The 26,686-nt window shown below is 36.8% G+C and overlaps 7 protein-coding genes and 1 non-coding gene across 8 annotated transcripts; 4 read left to right on the forward strand and 4 right to left on the reverse strand.

Annotated features, from left to right (window-relative positions):
• The first annotated feature begins 2,418 nt into the window (after nt 1-2,418).
• Nucleotides 2,419-3,291, forward strand: LOC130720013 (F-box/kelch-repeat protein At3g23880-like). The gene has a single exon (XM_057570598.1). The coding sequence runs from the start codon at nt 2,419-2,421 to the stop codon at nt 3,289-3,291; it is 873 nt and encodes a 290-aa protein (XP_057426581.1).
• A 1,644-nt stretch (nt 3,292-4,935) lies between these two features.
• On the reverse strand, nt 4,936-5,538 carry LOC130720014 (uncharacterized). Its single transcript, XM_057570599.1, has one exon. The coding sequence runs from the start codon at nt 5,536-5,538 to the stop codon at nt 4,936-4,938; it is 603 nt and encodes a 200-aa protein (XP_057426582.1).
• Nucleotides 5,539-6,395: 857 nt separating this feature from the next.
• Nucleotides 6,396-8,839, forward strand: LOC130720702 (uncharacterized). The gene is made up of 3 exons (XM_057571386.1): nt 6,396-7,240; nt 7,799-7,953; nt 8,152-8,839. Exons 1-3 carry the CDS (start codon nt 6,682-6,684, stop codon nt 8,404-8,406), a joined length of 969 nt encoding a protein of 322 aa, XP_057427369.1. The 5' UTR covers nt 6,396-6,681; the 3' UTR covers nt 8,407-8,839.
• A 1,264-nt stretch (nt 8,840-10,103) lies between these two features.
• Nucleotides 10,104-13,339, forward strand: LOC130718607 (ribonuclease H2 subunit A). The gene is made up of 8 exons (XM_057569225.1): nt 10,104-10,391; nt 10,475-10,546; nt 10,798-10,921; nt 11,019-11,106; nt 11,334-11,471; nt 11,649-11,736; nt 11,831-11,951; nt 12,857-13,339. Exons 1-8 carry the CDS (start codon nt 10,307-10,309, stop codon nt 13,029-13,031), a joined length of 891 nt encoding a protein of 296 aa, XP_057425208.1. The 5' UTR covers nt 10,104-10,306; the 3' UTR covers nt 13,032-13,339.
• Nucleotides 13,340-13,477: 138 nt separating this feature from the next.
• Nucleotides 13,478-15,342, reverse strand: LOC130718608 (uncharacterized). The gene is made up of 2 exons (XM_057569226.1): nt 15,054-15,342; nt 13,478-13,910 (listed from the first exon to the last, which is right to left on the reverse strand). The coding sequence occupies exons 1-2, from the start codon at nt 15,148-15,150 to the stop codon at nt 13,654-13,656; spliced, it is 354 nt and encodes a 117-aa protein (XP_057425209.1). The 5' UTR covers nt 15,151-15,342; the 3' UTR covers nt 13,478-13,653.
• Nucleotides 15,343-16,852: 1,510 nt separating this feature from the next.
• Nucleotides 16,853-18,605, reverse strand: LOC130718292 (replication protein A 14 kDa subunit A-like). Its single transcript, XM_057568841.1, has 3 exons — nt 18,309-18,605; nt 17,650-17,908; nt 16,853-17,142 (listed from the first exon to the last, which is right to left on the reverse strand). The coding sequence occupies exons 2-3, from the start codon at nt 17,903-17,905 to the stop codon at nt 17,078-17,080; spliced, it is 321 nt and encodes a 106-aa protein (XP_057424824.1). The 5' UTR covers nt 17,906-17,908; nt 18,309-18,605; the 3' UTR covers nt 16,853-17,077.
• A 4,898-nt stretch (nt 18,606-23,503) lies between these two features.
• Nucleotides 23,504-23,620, forward strand: LOC130721709 (U5 spliceosomal RNA). The gene has a single exon (XR_009013630.1). It is a non-coding gene; the product is annotated as a U5 spliceosomal RNA (small nuclear RNA).
• Nucleotides 23,621-24,469: 849 nt separating this feature from the next.
• LOC130718114 (cytochrome P450 71D10-like) lies at nt 24,470-26,602 on the reverse strand. Its single transcript, XM_057568583.1, has 2 exons — nt 25,631-26,602; nt 24,470-25,349 (listed from the first exon to the last, which is right to left on the reverse strand). The coding sequence occupies exons 1-2, from the start codon at nt 26,537-26,539 to the stop codon at nt 24,732-24,734; spliced, it is 1,527 nt and encodes a 508-aa protein (XP_057424566.1). The 5' UTR covers nt 26,540-26,602; the 3' UTR covers nt 24,470-24,731.
• Between the last annotated feature and the right edge of the window lie 84 nt (nt 26,603-26,686).

Genomic DNA, 26,686 nt, shown 5'->3' on the forward strand with positions numbered 1-26,686 from the left:
TTCGGGGCATTTGATTTCATTTTATAATAGCATGAAATGGGCTATTATAATTCTTGACTAATTAGTATATCTTGAGGGCCCAGGGGGCATCACACCCTTGCACTTGGCAGCATGCATGTCGAGTTCTGAGGATCTAATCGACTCTTTAACAAATGACCCACATGAGGAAAAATTTCCCTTTATGTAATAGGTTTATAGAAGAAATGATCCTCCTCATTTGGGTTTACTTATTCTTTCTTGCTGACTGATGGAGGAAAATAACTAATTGGGTTACACGGTGGATATTGCTCATTTCCTCTTGCTTTTTGTGTGTCTCTTGGCTGTGTGTGTTACAATGTCTGGCATTTAGGAAACTAAAATTATCATGCTACAAATATAGTTTATATTTTAAAGGACATAAAAAAAATTACCATGCTTCTCATGTTCTTTGTCTCTTACCCAATTTTCACAAGGTGAACCCAACGTGTACTCTTCTTCTACTTTTTACAATTTGTTTTTAAAAAAATGATTACGTGATTGGATAGTTCAAAGTCATATTTAATTTACGTTTGGTTTGTTTTGTTTTATGTTGGTTTTAATCCAGTACTCTATTGAACTATGCACCCTCATATCATCCCAATTCCGTCCAAAATAAAAAACCAATAACACATGAATTCTTAAAAATAATTAAATCAGGCAACAAATAATAATATAATTAATTAATTACACTTTTTTTTACTTATATTTTCAGGTGACCTGTAATATGCACCACTTTTAGAGTGATGCAATTTTACACCACTTACTTTTACCGGTTATAACAGATCAACATGTTATTTTTTTTAACGAAATAATATAAATTTGTTTTGATTTTTCCATATTACATTTGATTTCAGGGTGGAAAAAATATAAAAATATTAAATAAAGAATGAAGAATTAGAAAGAAGTGATTTTTTTTTCTTCGCTCATAGCCTAATTTAAGTGCCTAGGTTCATTAATACATGTATCTATCAAACCTGATAGTGTCATTAGATATTAGTATTACATTATAAGCTTTGAAATTAGTTTTAGTTTTTAAATATCTGTAAAATAAAATAAAAAACAATAATGGATATTTTGTAGAAATTTATCGATGAAAGGATAATAAAAAAAAGCAATAATGGTAAAAATTATACATATTGATACGTAGATTGTAGATTAAATTTTAATGAAATCATGCACTTTTTTCTTTCAAAATCATGCATATTAATACGTAGATTGTAGATTAAATAAATTTTAAAAAAGTAACCCGTCGAAAAAATTATAAAAATATAATATTATACATTAAATATAATATAATCAAGTCACCCGTGCATTGCACGGGTTTTTCAACTAGTTATTTATATAATATAGATTTAAATAATTATCAATAAAAAAATTAATGATTATTAAAATTATTTATATTATTCACTCATCATTTTTTTTTCGACTCCTTGCTTCACCAATGGATTCACAACTATAAATAAGCTATCCTAAACTGATTTTTTTTTTGCTCCTAAGGAAAAGTAACAAAAGACTAACGAACGAAAAAGGAGTCCTTCATCAATCATCAGGAGGTTTTCTAGCTCCAAATGAGGACTAACAACCACATGAATCCCAGGCTCATGAGCATGAGCTCCCCACTTTGCGAGATGATCTGCTACTATATTTCCATAGGAAAACAAACTAATATTAATTAAATAGAGTAAAGATACAATTTTGAAATAGACTTTTTTGATATGATACATTCTTAACATTTTTTTGGTATACATTCTTAACATTTAATTGACTTTTTTGTTACATTTAAAATAAAAAAAAATTAATTGATTTACAATGTAAACAACTTTTATACTTTTTATTCTCAATTTGATTTGTTTGGACTTTTATTAAGAATAAGATCGCTTTTGAAGCCACGTTAAAAAAAAGATCGCTTTTATAGGATTTCCAAATTTTAGGATATATCCCTCCAGATAGTATTTTGATTTTGTTGAAATTTTCTAGTTTTATTGGCAGGGATTATCGGCTTGTTATCGGCCTATCTCTAATTAACAGGGATATATAAGTTCAAAAACAGGGAAAGTGCGATGATAGATAGCATTTAGACGTATGTTTCAAACCACCACGTTATGTCACAGAGGCCGAGGCCGTCCCGGTCGGTCTTACCGAACGAACTCATCTAGGACATTTTTGTGAAACTTTCAGTGAAATCTCTTATGCGATTCAAGTGTGTGTAAATCATGGTAAATCTTAATGTTTCATTCCCAATTTGCGAATGATCACCTTCGTCATACTTCAATCTCGGGCACAATCATAACCCACCAACAGTTGACCTTAGTGTTTGCTAATTCTACCAAGGCTGTAACATATTCTATGCATCCATTATTTGAAAACTCTCCAATCCTTATGAAAAAACTTACCTTCAAGATGGAGGGCAGGCACAACAATTTTATCAGTTCAATCAATGGACTAGTGTGTTTGCGTGAGAATAAATGTTTTAGAGTGTGGAACCCTTCTATCAGATTGACATCTAAAAGATCGCCCGCTTTTTCTGAAGAGATGTTATGGATCCCTTATAATGCTTTCTTTGGCTATGATAAAGTGAACCCTTATAATGCTTTCTTTGGCTATGATAAAGTGAACGATAAGTACAAGGTGTTAACATTTGGGCGTGTTGGTCGAGGTAGAAACATTAGACACATGACCAGACTTTATACCTTTGGTGAAAGTTATTGGACAACGATTCAGGATCTCCCGTTTGATCCCAATAATTTGTGTGAGTGTCAAATATTCGTGAATGGTAATCTACATTGGTTGACCAATAGACGTGATGGTTCTCTTAAATTGGTGATTATTTCCTTTGACGTGGAAAAAGAGACTTATGGTGAAGTGTTGTTACCACCTAAGCTAGACGGTAAAATTCGGGATCTTGACCTGCATGTCTCCAATAACTATCTTTATGTGTGGCAATTTTCTCACAAATCTAATTATGTTCTATGGTTGATGAAAGAGTATGGAGTTCAGGAGTCGTGGACTAAATTGATGATAATTCCTCGCAAGAGTTTCCATATTTCTAGATCTCATATTTGTGGATACAGTGATCCTCTTTTGAGTCCCTTGTGCATTCTGGGAAATGGTGTTGTTGTTCTTAGAACTACATGCTCCCGTTCTTATTTAGTTATGTATGTCTCAAAAAATGGAAAATTTGGGTGTTATTGTAGGATTACGCGAAGTTCACATCCGTGGTGTGGAGGGATTCATCATGAGAGTTTAGTTTCACCACCATATGTTTCAACTTGATTATCATATAATAATAGGATACGGGGTGTGAGTTATTTAGATTACTTGCTTATATCTATTTGTTTTGTACTTTTGATGGTTGATTATCATAGAATAATAGGATACGGGGTGTGAGTTATTTAGATTACTTGCTTATATCTATTTGTTTTGTATTTTTGATGGTTGGATTCACCTTATATTTGACATTTGTAGTGATCTTTTTCCTATTCTATATATTTAGCAAGAGTGTTGTTGAGTGTTATTGAGGTCATCACGAGCAAAGCTGTAGTAGATGTTTATCTATAAATTCAAAACAAATTAAACATTCCAGAGCCAATAGGTTAATCTATAAAGAAAATTGAAAATAAAGTTGAAATAGATTAATTTCTGAAAATAAAATCCTCTGCTTTACTGTTAGTAAGAATGACAGTGCAGTGAAAATAGGAGGAATGTATAAGGCACTCCCATATGGAGTTGTGACAACAATACATCAATAAATATTAATATAGCACTTTGGGGTAAGAGAAGAATGATCACATTGTTGTAAGGTTAATGGAAAATTGGAATGATTAGAATCACCCTTAGAAAATTTCTGCAACTAGATATACAAGGATCAAGTAGTTTTACCCAGAAGAAATATTCAAACTCGGAAGCCCGTGAGTAATAATTCTTTGTTTTTTTTTTATATGCAAAGAAAATATATTGATTAAGCACAAGGGGTGCTAACCCATATACCAAGAGAGAAAAGAAAAGAGAGGAAAGAAACAAGCAAACTAGTGTAAAATTACAGCCACAATAAAGATAGACAGGCCAAAACGCACCCCTCAATTACAACAAACCAATGCAAATACAGTAGGTAGCCATTGCGGCAAAATCCCCCAAAACGTTAGCATGTCAAGCCTCTGTACATGTTGCAACTCCTAGTGAATCTAGCTTAGCCCTTCCCTCTAAGCTACGAGGAAACTTCCCCTAACTCCTAATGATCACTGCCACAGTGACCGATCCTTTACACAAGAGATTGAAAGATAGATCTCATGATCAAACAACTATTTGAAGAGATTACAACTCAACTAAACAAACCAACTCTAAGCCATATGATTAGCAATGGAGGCAGTAGAGAGGTGTACAAAATAACAGAACAAGGACTCACAAAACAAAACCCTAAAACACCATCCTTGGGTGTCCAACGCACACTTAGCGACTAGGGTTAAACCTCCTTAAATAGACATTCACTTGAGGCTTGGATCTTCAATAGGCCGAATGCCATAGAGTCCACAACAGCACTTCTGGAAAGAATCTTCAAGGAATCAAATCTTACTAGAATAAAGAAACAGAACCAAGTAAAACGGAATTCAAACTTTGAGATAGACTTGGTTCACACGTTATCAATCTTGTTACTTCAGCCAAGATTAAAACAAACACGCCTTCAGAAGATAAAACACAAAACATAGAATAAATCTTCTGAATCACCATCCAGTCAGCAGCCCAACAAACAACTTGATTTCAGCGATTGAACTACCAACATACATAAGCACAACATGTTGCTCCAGATGTTGGAACATATGGTTGCACATCATGTTTTAAGCAAAATGCCGCCAATCAAAAGAACTACAAAAAACATGACAGCACCACAAACAAGTTGAATAACATCGTACCACAGCAGCACTACGCACATGACAGCAACCCCCCAAGCATGACAGCAGCACCACAAGCAAGACAACAGGCCCCCAAGACATCACAGGGAGTGAATACAAGCGTCCAAGCAATTTTCCATTCAAATAACGAAAACCCCACCCCCTTCACCTTATGGCGGACCCAATTCCATGAGCGAAATTGAATCATATCTAACAAATAATCAATATCAAGCACTGCATCTCTAAAAATAATGTCATTCCGATGGAGCCATACCGACCACACCACAGCACGCCACACTGCAATCTCACAAACTCTTTGAGATCTACTCCAGCCATGGAAAGCGAAATGCCTCAGATGATCACGCGGCGAATCATAAAAGTGTAGAGGACCACCTGTCCAACTATTACAAAGAGCCCAAACCTCACGAACCCTTGTACAAGATGACATCAAATGGGCAGCCGTCTCCAACTCTACATGGCAGAAAGCACAACGAGGATCATCAGTACCTTGAAGCACCCCTCGGCGAAACAATTGTTGTCTAGTTTGAAGTCTATCCAACAAACGCCTTGACGTTAGATGGTACAAGAGCTGCCCACAACAGTTGCATAGCTTGATCAGGTTCCTCCTCACCATTATCCTGCAAAACAGAGTAAGCACTATTAGTCGTATAAGGCCCCCTTGGTTTGGGGACCACTACCACTTATCACATTGGTTTTCTACCAAGCTCACACCACTCACTGACTCACACATATTTAGGACCCACCCCTGCTCTCTCTCACTCAAATTGCGCCTCCATTGAAAATTCCAAGACCACGCCCCATCCACCCAACCACCCACCTGAGTAATAGTTCTCTGTATATTGGAACTCATAAGAGAACTTATGCGACATACATCATTAAAGATGCTTGAGTAGTTTCCGTGAGTAATTAGCTTTTTCAGGAATTTTGGTACTAATTTGTTGTTTTACATTTTGTTTTTTTTTAATTGTAGATATAAAAAATGAGTAAAATACATGATTTTTAATTTAAAAAAAAAACTAATTTTATTGATAGGGAACTCATTTAATAATAATTTAAATATATAAATTATTAAATACTAATTAATGTATTTTTTTTAAAGTATTAATGGATTGAATATCCATTCAAAAAGTAATTAATATCAATAATTTTGATTGATTGAATATCTATTTCAAAAATAATAAACTCAAATTTAATTTATATTTAAATATGGAAGTTCATGAATCCTTCCTTCATTAGAGAAAAGTTGACCACATAATTTATCCAAGATTAATCACACTAATTTAGTATTTAGAGACTAAATTAACTAACTTAAATTTGATTTATATTTAAACATGGAAATTCATGCCACCTCCCTTCTTAAGAGAAAAGTTAACGACATAATTTATTCAAGATTAATTACAGTAATTTAGTACTATTTAGAGACTAAATTATTATATTTATATAAAAGAAGTTGACAACATTGTTATTATCCATTGGACACAGAAAAACATAGTCAAATAAATCTCTTGTTCTCTCTCTGTCACTCTTTCTCTCCCTCTCATTGCACAGTTCTTGCATCTGCAACTGTAACAATCTCTCTGGTCGCTACAACCCAAAATACGGTGTCGTTTTCAGTTCGTTTAACCATCACCATTCCCCATTTTCTCCTTCTTCTTCTTCCAAATACCGGTTTCTTACTCTAATCTCCAACCATAACCAATACGCTAACACCTTCTTCTTCTTCTTCACCTTCGTTTTCTCTGTCTGCAACCAATCAATGGGAAACTGTTTCGGCAAGTCGGAGAAATTGACGGCGGAGATTGTACCTCACGGCGGAGCTAGAGTGTATCCGACGGTGAGGCTATACGGTTCGCCGAAGAGCATTCTCGCCGCTTACATTCGTTTCGCTCTCCTCCACAAGTCCGTTTCGCCGGACTTCGTTCCATCTGACAACCGGGCTGACCCGGTTACGCTCCAGGTTGGATCCGAGGTTGTTTCGGGTTCCCGCGAAACGCTGCTCCGGTTCATAGACGAGCGGTTTCCGAGCCCGCCGTTGGGTGGTGGTGAGGAGGAGGAGGGGGGAACGGCGCCGGTGATGGTGACGGTGACTAGGCTGCAGCATAAGAGCATGTTGTGGCATGTGGAGAGGGTGTTGAGGTGGGCGGAGGATCTGGCGGCGCGTGGAGGGAAGAAGGCTGTTGATCCGTCGGTGGGGACCCCGAAGATGGAGGTGAGGAAATTCGCGAGGAGCTACTCCGAGCTGCTGGAGGTGATGATGGAACATGCTCAGATGGAGGAGACTCTCCTCTTCCCTTTGTTTGATTCAGCTGATCGAGGTAACAATAACATAACACTTTCATATAGAATAGATTTTGGCCCGGAAGAGCTTATTTGAGTTTATTGAGGCGCTTATTCGAGTTTAAGAGTTTATGTAAATAAATTGTTTCGAACTTATTTTCATAAGAGGTTCATATTAACTTATTAATAAGAGCTTATACTAATCCAAAATCTATGCTCAGCTTCTTTTAATAAGATTTTCTAACTAGCTTGTGAATAAGTGCTTATGCGATAAACACTTAATTAAGCTTTTTACCCAAACTCACCCTTTTTGTTATATTTTTTTTCAATTTTTGTTTATTTGCTATTTTCATGTTTTAATTTGATTATTTATTGATGAATTTGGAACTTGAAAGTACATACATAATTTTGCTTTATGTTGATTTTTCTTCTTGTTTTGTTGGTGAGAATCTGAGGTAGTAATGGTTGTTACTTGATTTTGTGAGGGAGAAAGTAAGAGGTTTGTTGTGAGTAACATATGTAAAAGGTTTAACTTGTCTATGAAGCAATGCTCTGAATGAATATATTAATTATGTCTGTAATGAAAAAAAATGCAGGGCTCTCTAAAGCTGCAAAAGAGGAACATGCTAGGGACCTACCTCTCATGAATGGCATCAAAGAAGTCATCAAATCTGTAGGGGTTTTGAACCCTGGGAGCCCTGATTACCGTGAGGCTCTGTGTAACCTTTCTGCGCGGCTCAAGTTATTGCAGGTAAGGTCAACTCCTATAATGATTTTAGCTATGTTTGGATATTTGTTAGCACTGGTTTGGCAAGCGGTCATTAGCACTCACTTTAAAATTGTGTCTTACACCATTGGCTTAGTGAACATTGATTATTGTTACTAGCATTTTCATGATCTCTGATTTTTTTATTTGGGACCCTCATTTAGTTGTTTAATATGTTATTAGCGGCAGTGCAAGCTACATTTCAAGGAGGAGGAAGTGGAATTACTTCCACTAATGGAGGCATTGGAGCTGAGCAAAGAGGGAGAGGAGAGTGCACTGGAGCAATGTTTTGATGTGATGCAAGGAACACATGGTCGTTTGTTTAAGTTCCTTCTTGAAGGGCTCCGACCTCGTGATGCTATGAAGTACTTGGACTTGATCAGCAAGTGTAGGGACAGAGAACGAATGGAATCCATGCTTCAAATGATAGTTAAGTGACTACAGATCTTGTTAATGGCTTCAATTATTAAGCACACATGGATGAGCTGTGAAGCCTGCTTAGTCAATAGATGTAAAATTGAGTTTTTCTTCTTTTTGATCAAGTCCATCTTCTCAAGGAAGCACCCAGCACATGGGTAGAAAGACAATCTCATAGTGTACTCTGCTTTTGTGGTATGGGACATTGTTCTCGAACCTGTCAGCCTGGCCTTTTGATTAAGGGAACAGAAAGCAGGAATAGCATTTGGAAAAGCAGGGAGCTTTCCTTTTTCCTTTTCCTCATGATAGTTTGGATAAGGTGGTCATGAATATATTCTCAAGTAATGTACATATGCAAGTGAGTGCTCCCAAAAAATTTCAATAGTGCTTGGAGTATACTAGTTTGCTGGTTTTGATTGGTAATACCATAATCTGTTGAAATTTGTTTAACCAAGTCCTTGTTTGTGTTTGTCCTTGTCCACTAGCTGATAGGTTGCAACCCAGCTTCCTTCCTACCTAAGTATTTGTTTGGATCTATTGTTCAAATTCCATAAGTGAATAAGTAATAGGAATTGAAACTAAAAACTTTTTTTTTAACTAATACATGTATCCTCCACAATCATGTTCCAATCCTGTTCATGGTTGATATTTTTTTGGGTCTAATAAGGGTAGATATAAGAGGTAACTCTATTCAAGCAAATAATGAAATATGTATATGGATATATGATATATCTATTATATCACATGAATCAATCATTCCGATTGTATAAAAATGATAATTTAAGTCAATAATAAAAGGAAAAACATGTTAAGTTTTTAAATGAAGATTCATTCTTGTAATAATAGCGCAAAATTTGATTAGCATAGCATCAAAATGCTTCACGTCTCTCTCAAGTAGTCATATGTAACTTGAGAGGATTCTTTCCCTCATGATCATTCACATGGGCCATTGACAATACGGCACGGTACTACCACCTTCTATTATCTCTATACACCACCTCACTTTTCTCCACCTTCATAATTTTCCTTTTGGTGTTGCCAGGTTGATTTGTATCTGCTATCTTAATTAACCACCGCACTGCCAATATTAACAATCCATCATGGTTACCTTGTTATATTACTTGCATTTCACTCATCTTTATTACAATCACACTATCACCGAACAAGCTTCACTATCACTAGAGCACCACTCTAACCACTTACCATCCCTTTCAATACTACCAAACTCTCACCTTTTATTTGTGAAACTCTTTATAAATTTGATTGTTTCCTTTGCCCTAATGATGAACTTATCATTAAGGAATGTTTTGCATTGCTTTTACTATTTTATTTAACTCTTGAAAAAATAAATCAAACACAATAAGTGTGTTAAAGTGTGTCTTTAAAAGAGTACGTTAGTAACACTCTTGGTTTTATAATATTTGTGTATTATGTTGTAACTTTTCTTTATTAAATAAAAGTTTGGACGAATTCGGCTCCGATTACCACCATGAATAAGCGCATGCCTCCAATATTACATATTGTTTACAAAGTACTTAACACAACTCTAATATCAGCAGCGAGAATCAACACACACAATCTTGTAAGAGAAAGTGTTCTGTCTATATCAGCTGAGTCAATATGTATTAATCGTGTCATGTTGTAATTAGACAACAATTAAAAACTCATTTAAAAGGTTAGAGTCTAAATCCCACGGGAGCCGAAACTCAAGTTAGTAATGTGAAGTTTAATTTTGAGAAAGAAAGTTGCCCTAATTGCATCACGCTCGCTCTAACCAAGCAGGTTTAATGGCGGGAATTTGAAAAGCTCTTCTCAATTGAGAAGAAGAAACCGCGCTTCCTTCTTCTTCTTCTTCTTCTTCTTCTTCTTCTTTCCCTCTTCCATTGAGCACTGAGTAGTAGTAGCTGAACACAATCGGAGAATGGGATCTGAAGCTCTTGTTCCGAAATGGGCATCGAAGCCTTGCATCATGGGAATCGACGAAGCTGGAAGAGGCCCTGTTCTAGGTTTTCACTTCACCACCACTCTTCCTTCTTCTTCCGCATTCTCAATGCCACTTTTCACATGGTTCTTCGTTTCTTTGTTTCAGGTCCCATGGTCTATGGTTGCTTGTACTGTGCTCGCTCCTACCAGAACACCCTTTCCACTTTGAGTTTTGCAGGTACAACACCCATTAATCTACATTCATTCTCAAATTGTGAATCTGGAAGCTCCAAATTACCTTCTCTCATATGAATTTTACTTGGAGAATGGTGTTTGAATTGAACAGTTGCTTGAAAGTTGAAACAATGCATAGATTAATTAGGGTTCATCCATAGAATCACACACACTCACACACACATTTTAGAAGGTGCAGATTGTTTGTGGGGTTTTTAAACTTACGGTGTCGAATTTGCGACTTTGTTGGTGTAGATTCTAAGACATTGAAAGAAGAGAAGAGGGAAGAATTATTTGAATCTTTAAAAGCCAATGATTCTATTGGATGGGCTGTTGATGTCATTGACCCCAAGGAGCTCTCTGCTAAGATGCTCAAGAAGTAAATCAACAAAGCTTAGTGTTTTCTTTTCAGTTTTTCTTTCTATGTTGGGTTTTTTTCTATTTGCTAAGGGATTTCCTTGTTATAATTTTGACAGGAATAAGATAAACTTGAATGAGATATCACATGACTCTGCCATGGGCCTCGTCGATAGGGTGCTAAAAATGGGGGTGCTTCTAACTGAGGTAACACTGTCAAATTTATGTTTAATATTAACTTTAAGCTAATTTATCTATAGCTCAATGGGCATACAGTGCTTAATTTCTTCCCTTGGGAGCATTTAGTGAAATTAAGTACTGAAAGAGAGTGTTTAAGCCTTGTGGTTATTATTTAGTACTTAGTGTTGGAAGCGATATTTAGCAGATAATAATACCATTACAAAGGTGGGAAATATTTGATCTGTGCTTTTCAGGTTTATATAGACACAGTTGGAGATCCAGGGAAATATGAAGTGAAGCTGTCCAAAAATTTCCCATCTATCAAATTCGTGGTTGCAAAGAAGGCTGATAGTCTTTATCCTGTTGTCAGTGGTGCAAGCATAGTTGCAAAGGTATTCTGTCTCTCTCTGATGGAATAAGTGCATGTTTAGAAATCTTTTTCTTAATTCTAAAATCAAAATCGATTCCAGGGAGAAATTTCTGTGAGTAGCCTATGGTTGAATTGATTTTGAGGAAAAATTAGCTGATTCAAACATGCTATAACAACAACATTTAACCCAACCTTTCAGGTCACGAGAGACCAAGCTATAAGACAATGGGTGCTTGAAGAGACTGCTGAAAACATGCACAGGAATTTTGGCTCTGGATATCCTGGAGGTGACAAGGCCACAAGTCCATCTCATGTGATGTCTATCATTCTGATTAACATTGTACTTACGACCAATCTGGTTTTTTGTTTTTATTTGTGTAGATCCCACGACCAAGTCTTGGCTAGAACATCACAAAAATTCTGTCTTTGGATTTCCAACATTGGTCCGGTTTAGTTGGGGGACCTGCACCACTTATTTTAAAGATGGTGCTGAAGTCTTATGGTATGTCTGTTTTCTTAAGCTTCATGGAAATCTGTGACTATGCAGCACTCGCTTCCTAAGTTTATTCCATTTTATGTGCTTACATATTCTTCTCGTCTTTGCTTTTCTGCACTTTCCATTTGCCTACTCGAACAACGCCTGGTTAACTACAATGGATAATTCTGTAATAATGCTGACGCACTGGCAGGTTCTATTCATAATCACCACACACAGCCTTAGTCTGATGTTAAGTTCAACTTAACACTAAAATTAGTTTCGACTTTCGACTATCATTTTCTTTTATTTTTCTTCTTAACTTCCGTAGAAGCCTATTTTTGTGTTTTGAGGTTCATTTCATTCCAGAATAACTATCTCAAATCTTAAGCTAACCTCACATCTGTAATTTTTGGAATTTTCTCTTAGGTGGTCTTGGCACCACTACACACATCATTATGAAATTCAAAATTACTTGTGAGGTCTGCTAATTGTTTTCAGATTGATAAGTAGAATCTTTTTCTTTATTTTTGTAGTGTATTTTATTGTAACCATCCCTGATGTTAAAACACCATTTTCTCCTGCATTAACGGTGCAAGAGGTCAGTTATACCTTGTGCTGTAAGTTGATTATGAAGAAAATGGGCAGGAAGAATCTAATTCGTGACCACTTGGTAAACCATGTCAAAAACCAAACGCCCCCTTCCCAGACCTGTTCTCTTTTTGCTGTAAACGGATTAAACTTTTTAAAAAAGCCGGTTTCTTTGCATCATATCTTTGATTAAGGATGAATTCAAATAATTTGCATGGCCATCCATCCTTCATATGGGGCAGATCCCGGTTTTTGTATTTCATTTTTCTCTAATTTTATGTCCCAAGCTTTATACGAGAGATGTTTCTGTTTATCTCCATAACATTCATAATTCTTTACAGGGAGGCTGACAAAGATGAAGATGAAGGCGGCAATAATAATAGCCGCAAGCGACAACTGAAATTAAGCAATGTGGGTTTCACCACATCCAAGAGAAGTGAAGAAATAGAATCAAGTGGTAAAGGACGCTCTAGGTTTTTTCAGGCTCGGAAACTTGAGCACCTAAGTCATTTCTGACAACGCTGATGCTTACTTTATTCATCTCTCTTTGTCTTGCACAACTTTAGTAATTTCTAGCTCTGTGAAATTTTGAAATGTTTCATTTTCAGAGAACATCATGTATTTATACCTTTCTGGGGTCTAACCAGATTTGTACTAGTGATGTGCCAGTTTAAGGATGTTACTCTCAAACCCTGTCAAACTAGAATTGTACTAATAATGTGCCAATTTAATTAGTATAGTTGATATTTGTAAGTTAAACATGTATTTCTATGTGTACGATTAAGGAGATTGATAAAATATTGTGAAAATGCCAAGTTGCAGAACTTTGTTTGATGTTAAATTCATTTATCGTGTTATTACCAATTGAATTTGAAATTTTCAAACTTGCAATTGAAGTCTCAGTAAACTCGATTGGCTTTTTACGCGTTTAGTTAATTTGATATTTTAAGTGTCAACATTCCTTGCAAACTGAATAAAACATCTTATTCATCATCATCACTAACTGATTACATTCTGCATGGTGTCACAAATTCAAATTGAACAAAATAGTACATCATTAGGTCCTTAGAAAACACTATCGTTGAAAAGAACCTGTAACAGTTGTTGCATAATATACAATAAACTGTTATTGTGCTTTCTATATTAGCAGAAAAACAGTATGAGAAAATAGACAAAAAGTCATCATAAACATAGTAGAAATTTTGATTTTGTTAAGATTGCAGGCAGCACCGCGATGACTCTGATGTTGTTTTGCAGCCCCCGCTGCATATATAGGCATAACTGCTCCTCCCCCTCCATGTGACTGGCCACCATGACTGCCTCCATGAGCACCGCCTCCTTCTAACTTGCGTCCATATATTCCCTCATCTTCTAACTGCCTCCTCTGCACAAATTCTGTTTCAACAGAAGTCTTACTAAAAAGGTGTATACTCATGAACATCTATTTCTTCAATATGTTGAAGAAAGAAGCTAACAACATTGATTCTGTAAATAAAAAGATTTGTGTTTCTTCTCCAATGAAAAATGCAGGAGCATATGGTGTGGTTAGTTAGCACAAACACTACAAACTTACACTTGTTAAATATCTTCATCTTATGTTACAGTATCAACTGCAAAGTGGACCATTTCACACTGGAATCTCACCTTTCTTAAATTGAACAATGACTGCTGTAAGCAAATAGTATTATTAGATCCTTTCACCTTGCAATGTTAACTTATTTAAGTGTTATTATACCGTAAGATCTGAACTTGCTGTACAAAAGCACGTAAATTACTGAAGATGAGTAGATACTTAAGTGTGTATTTAGATTCCGGTTGAGTGTAACGTAAACAGACATTTAATTCAATCCATAAATAGAGTTATATTCACTTTTTGTCTCGAAGTAAAGACTAATATTCGTTTGCACCAGTGCTAACTGATATCCAAAGTTTGAAAAAATAAAAGCTAGTGGTGAGACATATTTTGAAAGCGTACTCTTTCTTCTAAGTTCTAACACATGTACAGTAAAGTTTATGTCTTGTCATGCAAAGGAATCTCAGCCAAATAGCATCTGAAATTTTTACTGGTGGGAGTCAAGGAACTTAGAAAAGGTATCAATGCAAAAATTCATGCTTTGCACCCTCCATTAAAAATCAAAGGTACTTTGCTGTTCCTATCGATACCTTAATTGGAATTTTATCAGGAAAGATCAAGACTAGAGAATCACAACAGTATCATGAAGAGAAGATGAGAAGATACTTATGGATCAGGAAAAAGGGCCTGTAAAGAAACTCTTGATAAAGAATAACAAAAAATGCTTCTATGCTGGGAAAAAAACAGGTTAATCATCCTTCTTCAAAAGGGAGTTTTGAAAAATCAAATTGCTTTATGATAAACTTCCCTAAGTTACAAGAACTTAGTAGTGTTTCTGAACAATCAGCATGTACATGTAAAGACTATATATGGAAGGGAGTGGCAACATAACATATGAGTCAGAGTTCAGGGCATCTTTAATTATTTTTATTTTACATAGAAGAAAAGAGAGCATAGGACTGTACCAGATGGCAAGGTCTTCTGATTAGGATGTGAAGATGCAGGTTCACTGAAATAGACAAAGATCATAAGAAAAGAAAATGCTAATACTCTGAAACCCATTTGCCTGTTCAGCTAGCAACCGATGCAGATGATGGATGACCTGAACCTCACTGATTCGACTATTATACGATTCTTCTACCTGCAGCTTTTCACTGAATTGGATGTTCTTGCAGGTTAGAATGACTTAAGCAGAACATTTGAGAAAGGAAAGTTTGGCCTTATCTTTATCAAAAAGTTCCCTTATTTGTGAATGAAAAGTAGAGTGAGTGGTCCAAATATAAAAGGTTAAGTGCGGTGTTTTAATTTTATTATGTGTCACATGATTTTGTAATTATTATTGCTTATAGTGAATGATAGAACAACATCTGGCAGCTATATGATACCTCATTTATTTAGTATTTATGATCCCCCAAACTATTTCCACATGTCCTGCGTGTTGAACTGAGCTGTTCTTGGCATTGGTCAGTTTCAGTGTCTGTATATCAATTCTTGATGTGTTTGTTTGTTTGAATTATAATAACAGATCTTGTTGCTGACTCAAGATATGATTGTGGTGTCGCATTCACTTGATACGATTTGAGTACAGCCATAAAAATGAAAATTGTTGATGTGAAAAGATCAAAGTACTCTTCCAAAGTACTAATAACGTATTGGTGTATAGTTTTACTAATACGTACTCCGTCAACATCATTAAGTGGTTAAGTTTACCCAAGTTTACTTAATTGTTCATAAATTTGAGTTAGAAACGTGAGATACAAGGCTTGAACATGAAGTTCACTTCGATGAGATTATATTGTTTGAGCCTTCATGTGTTGAGTGTTATAGTAGCAGCAGAAAATGATAGATCAAATACCTGCCATGATTAACAAGCTCATTAGAGTGTTTGGTAATGTAATTAAGTAGTGCAAAAAAATTAATGTTAAAATTTTAGCGTTATCTAATTGGTAAATCGGGAAATTTCACAGGGAGAGCACAAATCTAACAAAGAATCAAAGATTACATTACATAAAATAATGCATGGCCCAACAAAGATTCCATCATTATGATTTCATCATGTGCTGGTTAATGTGGAGATATTTCTTGGGATCAAGGCATGTGAAGGAGATGTGAATTGTGAAGTGGAAAATGCAGATGGTGACATATCACAGATCTAGTACTAGCCACTGAAGCTTACTCTTGTCCTGGTCCTTTCTTCACCTAAGTACATAAGATTTTCTTTTTCTTTGTATTTCAAGGAAATCCTTTTCTAAAACAAACAACTTATACGAAGGCAATGAACAAGTTGTGGTCTTGAGTTTGCATACAACTGCTAGTGAAACAAAAGGATTAGGGTTAATTTTGTTGATTGAAGCTCAAACTATCACCAAATCTTAATGATATAAAGGACTACGTTTGAATTTGTTAAGTGATATAGAGAAAAGTGGAATGGAAATTGAATAGAAATATACAAGTTCAATTATTGGAATTATTTAAAATAAGACAGAATACAATAAAACATTGCCACATTGGTGGGATACAGTTCTATTTATTCCACTCAATATCTTTCTTTTCCTCCTTTTCACTCTGGCAGGATTGGGATAGTATCATTATTTTTTCCATTTAATAATGAGTGTTCAACACCCTCCATAAAATATCTACACAATGAAATGATAACTTTTACTTTAACTTATTGTGCTTCATTTCATTGTATTGTAACTTTTTTACAATTGCAGTTTATTTAAAATGAAATAGAATGGAATAAACTGATAATAAGACAGGCACATAAAAAAACCAAACTAGACATAAACATAAACATAGAGAGTTAAGTTAATAGGATTTCAAAAACATAAACGGTTGATGCAGAGCACATGCCTGTTCAATCTCAGGGAATAAACATGTACATTATATATAGCTCCTACTATTACATTGTCAATACTAAGCAGTAAACAAGTGCTTTGAATTTTGAAATGAAAGCTGCAACTTCACACCATCCAGTTGCTGAATGTCCCTAGAGAAACAGATTCTTGAAATCACCATTTGCTAGTTGGCATAGCTGATTGTAAGCATTGGTATCTACAAAATAAGGGTGAATCAAAACCAACATAAGTACGTAGCATCAGACCAATTGAAATTTGAAATACCAACCAAGTAGAGCACATTTTAATTTTAATTGTATTTATTTTTACCAGATTTCAAAAGCTTTAGAGGCTTGATCATTCAAGAACTTTAAAGGATTATTCCATGAATCTAATTTGGAATTCAGAATGCATTTGGATAACAGCTTAATAAGCACTTATGAAAATAAATGCTTATTGCATAACACTTGCAATAAGGTCAAAATAACTTGGTTAAGCATAAGTGCTTATTCATAAGCTTACCCAAACATCTTCATAAATGTTTATGCTGTAATGTTAACTCAAATTACCTATTCCAAACACAAGCTTAAAATGTTGCAACTTGCAACTAAACATTTACTTCACGTGAATCATTTGTTACTTCAGGAAAAAAGAAGTAAATCTATTGACTGACAATGAGCAGAAAAATTATAAATAAACATTGTAATGGTTCATCATATCATACCAAATGTGTTGCCAAAGTCAGTCCATATTTCAGCAGCAATAGAGTCATTACTTTCAGCAATACCAATAACCTCAATATAATTCATGAGAGGAACTTGTGGCAGCCCCTTTATGGTTAGCTGAGAATCATCAGTGGATTTTGTGGTGGTAACCTCACCATCAGTGCCATTCACCTGAACCACAGTTCGAACTTTCTTTCCAACAAAATTGGGAAGAGCCTCAGCATTCACAAATGCAGCAGGGTTTGAAGTGTCCATGATCTGAAACAAGAAGAGACATGCAACTAAATGTAAAAAAGAATCAAACTTTTTGAGTCTACCTTAAATAACAGACATTTCTGCTTAATGGGTCACCAATAACAATTGAACATATCACAAATCTGAAAATTCCAGTTCAAAACTTTAAACTCATACCATATTAGAGTAAACAAAACATTGAGCATGATTATAGGGGGCATAAAAATGAAGAAATGAGCGATGTCAGTGACACATACTAAGTCTGTGAGGAATTTCAACAAACACTATGAGTGCATGGAAAAACGAAATCAGACCATTGTGTGGAGAAAATCCCCTTAAGCAAAAGAAATGACAGTAAATCATACAATGAAACAAATCTCAAAGGAAGGAATTGAATGGCAGAGAGAGGGAGGGAGGAAGAAACCTTAGTTTGTTGTTTTCCCTTTGCGATTGCGTGGTTTGAATGAATGTGAATGAGTGTTTGAGGAACAGGTAATGCTACAGAGTGATTTGTATTGAAGGAGAGGACTGAGGAGAGGGAGTGAGAGAGGCGGAAAAGAAATAAAGCGGGAATTGGTCAATGAATTTTGGTCTTTGGCGGGAAACAAGTATTGCTCAGTTCATTCATTTTCCTAAATGGGTCGGATTGAGTTATCTAGTCAGTAGCTTTAAGCACGTAAGTGTTGAGTGTATTGAAATCATTTGGTAATAACTACTATGTTTTGTAAAGGTAGTTTGACCTGATTTTTGGGCACTTAACCGGATCCTTATAAGTTTTTTTTTTTTTGAAGACAAAAGTAACCAAATATATTCAAATCAATGAGAATCTACATCAGGAGAATCAGCAGCTAAGCTAAGTAAAATATCCACAGGTGGGTTATCCCACCAAGTACAATCTTTATATGTAAAACTATTTGCTGCTAAAGTATGGACCACTCTATTAGTGCCTCGAGGTTCAAACATAAACTGAAAAAAAGAAAAATTCCTGGCTAAACCCAAACAATCTTGTAACAACACAAACAGTGCAGGGAAACTCTGAGGCTCTGCATACGCATCCACCAGCTGCTTGCAATCTGAGGAGAAAATCACATCATCCAACCCCCAATCCACTACCAAATTCAAACTCCACCTGAGACACAAAGCTTCAGCCAATAAAGGGTCCATCCTATAAGGGACATAATGAGCCGCAGAAGCCTGAAACTTGCCCCTTTCATCTCTTATCACCAGACCAAAACCAGTCCCTTCCTTCCCAGCCCACCCAGCATCAATATTCACTTTCAGTTTGCCCACCACAGGGGGAACCCACACAGAAGAAACCTGCCTACTCCCTGCAGTAGCAGCAGGAACTTGATGCTGCAACCATTCATTCCACAAAACCACAGCCATCTCAATAGTACCCACCCGATCTGGCTTAGCTTTATTAAACAAGCAATTATTCCGAGTCTTCCAAATGCTCCATAGCAGCATAACAAACAGTTCAAAATCCTCCGCTGGCAAAGCATTCCTTAGCATGTTCACCCAATCACCCACACCACTACTGAAGCCACCCGATCTTAGAGCTAGAGGAGAAGAGAACCAGACCAATCTTGACCAACCACAAGATAAGAAGATATGAGAAGAAGATTCATCCACACATTCCCCACACAACTGACAGAAAGGATCCAAAAACACCTTCCTCCTCTTGAGACTATCTTGACAAGGCAAGGCATTATTTACTAATCTGAACAAGAAATGTTGAACCTTTCTAGGCACCCTTAGCTTCCAAATGTACTTACTCCCCGAAAAACCCTTAGAAGAAGAAGCTTCTTCTGCCATATGAATCTGGATCAATCTAGAATATGCAGACCTCACAGAAAAAGAACCATGTCTAGTATAGTTCCAGATCAGCTTATCCTCACTTGGAACCCAAGGTAGAGGAATCCTCTGAACTAGAGCAGCCTCACTCTCATGAAGAACTCTGCCCAACAGATCCCTCTTCCACAACCTTGTGTCAGGGTCAATAAACTCCTCCACACTAACATTCTCAGGAACATCCTTAACAGGACTTAGAATCCTACCCGACCCAGGTCCAGGAAGCCAAGCATCATGCCAAAAAGCAACTGATCGTCCATTCCCCACCCTCCACCTTGAACCATCCTTCACCACATGCCTAACTGCACAAATGCTTCTCCAAGAGAAACTTGGCCTGAAACCAACATTAGCATCCATGAGAGAGCATCGTGGAAAATAGCGAGCTTTGAGGCACTTGAACATAAGAGAATCCTCCCTCTGAAGTAACCTCCACACTTGCTTAGCTAACAAAGCTTCATTAAACCTCTTGAGATCCCTAAAACTCAAACCCCCACAATACTTAGGCCTGCACAGATATGACCACCTCATCCAATGGATTTTCCTCTCCTCTTTTTGCTGACCCCACCAAAAATTAGCCATAAGAGCTTCCATAGCATCACACACACCACTAGGCATCCGGAAACAGCTCATAATGTAAATGGGTATCGCTTGAGCTATAGACTTTAGCAACGTTTCCTTACCGGCTCTAGACAGTGACTTCTCCTTCCACCCTTTCAATTTTTTTGCCACCCTCTCCTGCACATTCAAGAACACCCGCTTCTTAGATCTACCAAGAATCGTGGGCAACCCGAGATATTTGTCATGAGTCTCGACAGCCTTCACCCTCATCCTGTTCCGGATCTGTATTCTAACACATTCCTGCACATTTTGGCTAAACGACAACTCAGTTTTTTCAAAATTCACCCTCTGCCCCGATGCCTCTTCATACCTCTTGATAACAGCTAAAATACAATCAGCTTCCACTGTATTTGCTCTCATAAACAGCAAGCTATCATCGGCGAAGAATAAATGGGAAATAGCGGGAGCCCCCCTTGCAATTTTAAAACCATGAAGCTTAGACAAAGTAACTTGCTCCTCAATCAGCCCAGCAAACACCTCAGCACACAAGATGAAAAGATAAGGAGACAAGGGATCCCCTTGTCTCAACCCCCTCTTTGGAAAAAACCAATCTCTTGGCTTTCCATTTAGCAAAATAGCATATCTCACAGAACTTGTGCACCTAAGAATGAGAGCCACCACATGTGTAGGGAACCCCATAGAAATCAGAACATGCCTTAGAAACTCCCACTCAATTCGATCGTACGCTTTTGACATATCCAACTTTAAGGCCATCCACCCTTTCTTCCCACCCACCCTCTTCTTCATGGCATGAAAAACTTCCATCCCAATAAGTGCATTATCGGTAATTAACCGACCCGGCACAAAAGCGCTTTGGGATTCCCCCACCAACTTAGGTAAGATAACTTTCATCCTATTAGCTATGCACTTAGTAATTATCTTCATAAGAACATTGCACAAACTAATAGGACGCAAGTCCTTAGGGGATTGAGGCTTATTCACCTTAGGAATCAAACAAATGAAAGTCTCATTCAACTCTGAGATTTCCCTCCCATTATTCAGAATTTCCAGCACATAACTTGTTATATTCCCTCCAACCAGTCCCCAATAGTGCTGATAAAACAATGCTGGGAGCCCATCAGGCCCTGGTGATTTCAGCGGATGCATATGATCAATGGCCTCTTTGACCTCCTCTTTGCTAAAAGGAACTCCCATAAAATCCATCATTTCCCTAGACAGCTTATGTCTGACTCTGGTTGAAGTATCCTGAACATCTTGAAGCTCAGAAGAAGAAAAAACCTGCTCAAAATGTTGCTGAACAATTCCAGCCACTGCCCTGTCCCCAAAAACCCAATCACCATTCTCATTCATAATCTTTTTGATCCTATTATGAGTCTGCCTCTGAGAAGCCTTTTTGTGAAAAAATGAGGTATTTTTATCCCCATCTTTCAGCCAAACTGCCCGTGAACGCTGCCTCCAATACAATTCTTCCTTCTGTAAAAGATCATTAAACTCACCCTGTGCAACCCTCCTCTTTGCAACATTCTCATGAGTGGCACTCATCTTCTCCAATCTACCTACCTCCTTCTCCTTTATCTCAATCTGCTTCCTCAGACTACCCTGCTTTTTCCCAAAGAAAGTCAAAGCTTCTTGAATAGCTTTAACTCTCTCCAGGCAATCTGCCCCAGGTCTGAACCAAGAATCATGCACCACCTGGTCACAACCATCAGTCTTTATCCAAGATTCCTCAAACCTGAACACCCTCTCACTCTTCTCACCTAATTCACCAGCCTCCACCACATTAAGCACAGACACAGCCAGAGCAATATGGTCTGAACCATACCTTCCCAAATGAAATACAGAAGCTGATAAAGAAGACTCCAAGAAATCCTTATTTACCAAGCACCTGTCCAGCCTTTCCCTCACATTATGTTCCCCCTCTCTACCATTATCCCAAGTAAAAGGAAAACCAGAAAACCCCACATCAGCTAGGCCACACTCCTCCAACCCTTTCCTGAACATTTCCATATGTGCAAGATTACCAGACCTGCCCCCAGATTTCTCATTCAGCTCACAAATGAGGTTAAAATCACCCACACACAACCATTTACCTTGATACTCTTCCGGATCCTTATAAGTTATAATCACAAAACAAACCAAGAATATATTAGTAGTCTTAAAATATAACTTTATTATATGTATGCATATGATAATTAAATCTTTAAAATATTAATTCACACGTGATGTGAATATATTTAAAATGTTAAAAGAATTTGATTCGAAAAATCAACTATATGTTACCATGTGAGATATAAAAGAGACTGCATCACATTTTTAGAGATTGTGTGTGTGGAGTAGAAGAGTTTGGTATTTATCAATGTTGGACATGAATTTTTGAAATTCTTGCCAAAGCTCAAACTGAAAATGCTGAACATGTTTGTGCGATATGCTATCATATATGGAGAGCTCCAAATCTCTTTTGCTTTGAGGGTAAGACTTTTGACACATTTACCACTGCCTCATCTGCCTCCAAGAAGTTGTGTGAGTATCAACAACTTACACTTGGATTTTGCTCAGATTTCGCAGGTGATGCACCAGCTCCCAAAGCATGTTTGGCATCCTCCACCATCCAACTTCCTTAAACTCAACGTCGACGTCAACGTGTGATGAGAAAGTAGTGGTTGTTGCAGTTTCAAGTGATTGAGTGGACTTAGGGATGGATTTCCCTGAAGCTACGAGAATAAAGAAAAGTTTGAAGTTTGCTATTGAGAAATGTTTCTCACTGTACACGCAACAACAATAAAAATCAGCAACCTTTCAATAGGGTAAATGTTAAAAATGAATTCCATTAGTGAAATCATTTGGCAGCAACAACTTGGAAACTCTCAAGTTTGAATCATTGATTTCTCAGTGATATAGAACTGGTAAACCAGGCATAGGTTTTGGTTTCTTTCTATGGGAGGATGCAAAGCTTCAACGTCATTTGTTTTCCTCCTCTTTTAATCCCAGATGTTGTTGAGATAACATAAATATGAAAGAGTGAGCATGGATGAGAGTGAGGAGGCTAACAAAACTCAAAGTTGTAGGGAGCCAAAGCTGCTTAAGTAATGTGTCTATGCAACTCACCAAGTCCCACATTGGTTATTCAGCAAGTAGGAGTAAACTGTTTGTGCTATATAAGATGGATGAGTTTCATTGTGTAAATAACGGAGCTGTGAGTTATGCACAGAGCGAACTATTCTTTCGCCTTTTACTAAAGAATACCGTGTGCATGTCTCATTAAGCAGCATATGCCTATTTTTGGAAGGGTTCTCCTTATGGAGGACTCTGCAATATTAGTTCATATTTTCAGTTCTCTATCTCCCTAATTAGTTGCATCCACTTTTGATGTAACTGATGTGGGAATGGAGAAGCAAAAAATTTCTCTGATTCAGCGACCTTAGATAGGAGGGAGTTCTTATGCTAATAACAGCTGCTTATAAAATCTGCGCACTGGTTGATTATTTTTAAGCAATGTTTAATTGTTTCTCTATCATTCATTCAACAGATTGTTAGTTAACTTATGGATATGATTTATTGTTAGATCATAACCCTTCTCCGTTTGCTGCGCATCAAGTCTGAATCATTGATTTCTCAGTAAAATAGAACTGGTAAAGGTTTTGGTCTCTTCCTTGGGAGGAAGCAAAGATGTTGAGCTAAAATAGGTGAATGAGAGAAAGTTAGCATGAATGAGAGATAGGGGGCAAACAAAACTCTTGAAGTCCCACATTGGTTCCTTTGTACATAGCAGTAATCTGTTTGTCCTATAAGAGGGAAGAGGTACCATTTACAAACCTACGAGATTATTTCTCGTTTAAGCAAGTTCGAGTCTTTGAAAGGGTTAAAGAGACGGACATGTGTATGAGAAGTGATTATAAGAATATCACTTCTCACCCACTTCCCTAAACTTGCAAACAAAGAGAACCATACAATATGAGTTAAAATTTAATGGAATTTTAAAAGTCAAATATGATTCATTATATCTTTTCTTTGGGCAATTTTAATGAAGGGATATAATATATTTTAAATTATCCAGTTTAGCTTTGTGTTCCAAATTATAAACAGAAAACAAATTACTATGGACAGTCATCAACAACCACCTAGAGATATAGAATGAATAACATAAGATTTTCGAAATGTTTGTAACAAAGTCTGTCAGGTAATGCACTTTATTGGATAACCATGATACATTGAGAGACCTAAATGAGCTAAATGTATATCAAGAAGTGATCATAACCATTATCAGACTTCTGAAAGTAGTAAAACAAAACTTTATTTAGTTTATGGACTTATTTGCTTAGATAATACGTCGATATTAAGGAATTCTAACTTTACACCACTACAGTTAAATATGTGGTGTAATCATGCACCATATATCTGCAAAATTACAATTTTTTAGCTAGAGATGTTGTCTACGAGTGATGGGAATCAAGCAGAGGTCATTTACTTTACTTAGAGTTAACCCAAATGACTCAGTCATGTCGATTTCTTCATTCTTCATTCCATTGGGAAGCTTCCAATCAAAGTGGTAAAGTAATTTGGCGAGTGGCAGCTCTATGTTGGGTAAGGCAAATGCAATGCCTGGACATATCCTCCTTCCAGCACCAAATGGGAGATATTCAAAGTTTGTGCCTCTGAAATCAATTTGGCTATTGAGAAACCTCCCAGGTTTAAATGTCTCAGCTTCATCCCAATACTTGGGATCCCTTCCAATTGCCCACACATTGATATTGACCCTGCTCTTAGCTGGTACCTCATACCCATTGATTTCACATCTCTCTCTACATTCTCTTGGAACTAAAAATGGTAAGGGTGGGTGGAGCCTCATGGTTTCTTTGATGACACACTTTAAGTATATCAATTGGTGCATCTCTGTTTCATCCACATCCCCCTTGGTATCAAACACCCTTCTTACTTCAGCTTGTGCTTCTTCCATCACCTTTGGATTCCTTACCATTTCTGACATCACCCAAAGCACAACCTCTGAAATTGTTTCTCCACCGGCAGCGAACATGTCCTGCAAATAGGTTAGTAATATCTATTATCTAAATAGGCATGCATTTGTCTTTCACTTAGCCAATAACATGAAGTTCTTTGATTTCCCTTAAAAAATCTATCCAAGAACATAACAATTTGATTCGTTTTCGGTTATATAAGAAAAGGCAAACCTAGTGCTACAAAGCTCTCACTATGCAATTTCACATGACAACAAACTTACCATGACAACAAACTTACCGTTGCGCCAAGAGAAAAAAAAAAGATGTTTGAATTAATATATTTTACATTTTATAGACTAACCTGAATGACTGCTTTAAGATTGTCATCAGTCAAAGCATATTGATCCGGTTCCTGCTGCTCCTTTTGAAGCCTAAGAAGAACATCAACTAGATCTTCACTCCCTTCAGCTTCCCTGAGCCTGCTGCTACTCATTTCATTTCTGTGATCATCAATGACGTCTTGCAATATCCTATCAACCTCTCTGTGCATTTTTTCCATTTTGACCTTATCCTTACTCATCCCTTGAAGCACTCCTAAAGAAGGATAGAGATCAGCAACACAAAAACCTCCCATCAGACTCAATTGCTCCTCAATAGCTGATTTGAACACTTGATGTCTGTTTTTCTTCCCGAAAGCTACGCGCGCTACTATCCCATATGTCAGTGAGAAAATCTTCTCACTGAGATTAACAACTGATCCTTCATCACTAGCGGATATTGCTTTAACAATTTCTGACACCTCTTCTTCTCTTATGGATCGGAAGGATTGTACACGCTTTGCGCTTAACATCTCCATAGTGCATATCTTTCGTAGCTGCCTCCAGTATTCTCCATATGGAGCCGAAGCTATGCCTGTGGCATTGTAAGAACATATTGTGGATAAAAGGGGGTTTGTCCTGTCACAAAAGTTAAGATCATGTGTTTTCATAACCAGTTCTGCAATTTCTGGTGAAGTGACAATGATGTGGGATACCTCTCCTAGTTTGAGGTGCATTAAGGGTCCATAATTGCTTGCCAAATTTCTGAAGCTGTGATGCGGCATCGAGCCTCCAATCTGGTGTAAGTTTCCTATGAGAGGCAGTGTCCATGGTCCTGGTGGTAAATTGGTGTTGGAGCTGCTAGAAGTTGATCTTTTAAGCAACTTGAATAAGATGATGAGAAAGAGAATGAAGGAAATGGAGGAAATAGAGAAAGGGTGGTTAAGCTCCATGGTGGTAACTCTAATATCTAATTAAGGATAGATTGGATCCTCTGCACTTTCAGGAAAATGTAGATGGTTTTTAAAGACAAATTTTTCTCTTGTTGGAAAGGGAAAAGACAAAACATTGTCAACCATAAACTAAACAAATATAGAAGA

Source organism: Lotus japonicus, chromosome 5, assembly GCF_012489685.1.
Source record: "Lotus japonicus ecotype B-129 chromosome 5, LjGifu_v1.2".
NCBI lineage: Eukaryota > Viridiplantae > Streptophyta > Magnoliopsida > Fabales > Fabaceae > Lotus > Lotus japonicus.

Bases quoted from the DNA above. Each gene is read 5' to 3' on its own strand.
- LOC130718607 (XM_057569225.1), top strand. From the start codon at position 10,307: ATGGGATCTGAAGCTCTTGTTCCGAAATGGGCATCGAAGCCTTGCATC. The intron at 10,392-10,474 runs GTTTTCACTTCA...TCTTTGTTTCAG, and splicing joins TGGAAGAGGCCCTGTTCTAG to GTCCCATGGTCTATGGTTGC. The intron at 11,472-11,648 runs GTATTCTGTCTC...CCAACCTTTCAG, and splicing joins GTGCAAGCATAGTTGCAAAG to GTCACGAGAGACCAAGCTAT.
- LOC130720013 (XM_057570598.1), top strand. From the start codon at position 2,419: ATGGAGGGCAGGCACAACAATTTTATCAGTTCAATCAATGGACTAGTG.
- LOC130718292 (XM_057568841.1), bottom strand. From the start codon at position 17,905: ATGGACACTTCAAACCCTGCTGCATTTGTGAATGCTGAGGCTCTTCCC. The intron at 17,143-17,649 runs GTATGATATGAT...CTTATTTTGTAG, and splicing joins TGACTTTGGCAACACATTTG to ATACCAATGCTTACAATCAG.
- LOC130720702 (XM_057571386.1), top strand. From the start codon at position 6,682: ATGGGAAACTGTTTCGGCAAGTCGGAGAAATTGACGGCGGAGATTGTA. The intron at 7,241-7,798 runs GTAACAATAACA...AAAAAAATGCAG, and splicing joins GTTTGATTCAGCTGATCGAG to GGCTCTCTAAAGCTGCAAAA. The intron at 7,954-8,151 runs GTAAGGTCAACT...ATATGTTATTAG, and splicing joins CGCGGCTCAAGTTATTGCAG to CGGCAGTGCAAGCTACATTT.
- LOC130718608 (XM_057569226.1), bottom strand. From the start codon at position 15,150: ATGGGTTTCAGAGTATTAGCATTTTCTTTTCTTATGATCTTTGTCTAT. The intron at 13,911-15,053 runs GTACAGTCCTAT...CTGTTGAAACAG, and splicing joins TCAGAAGACCTTGCCATCTG to AATTTGTGCAGAGGAGGCAG.
- LOC130718114 (XM_057568583.1), bottom strand. From the start codon at position 26,539: ATGGAGCTTAACCACCCTTTCTCTATTTCCTCCATTTCCTTCATTCTC. The intron at 25,350-25,630 runs GTTAGTCTATAA...ACCTATTTGCAG, and splicing joins ATCTTAAAGCAGTCATTCAG to GACATGTTCGCTGCCGGTGG.
- LOC130720014 (XM_057570599.1), bottom strand. From the start codon at position 5,538: ATGGTGAGGAGGAACCTGATCAAGCTATGCAACTGTTGTGGGCAGCTC.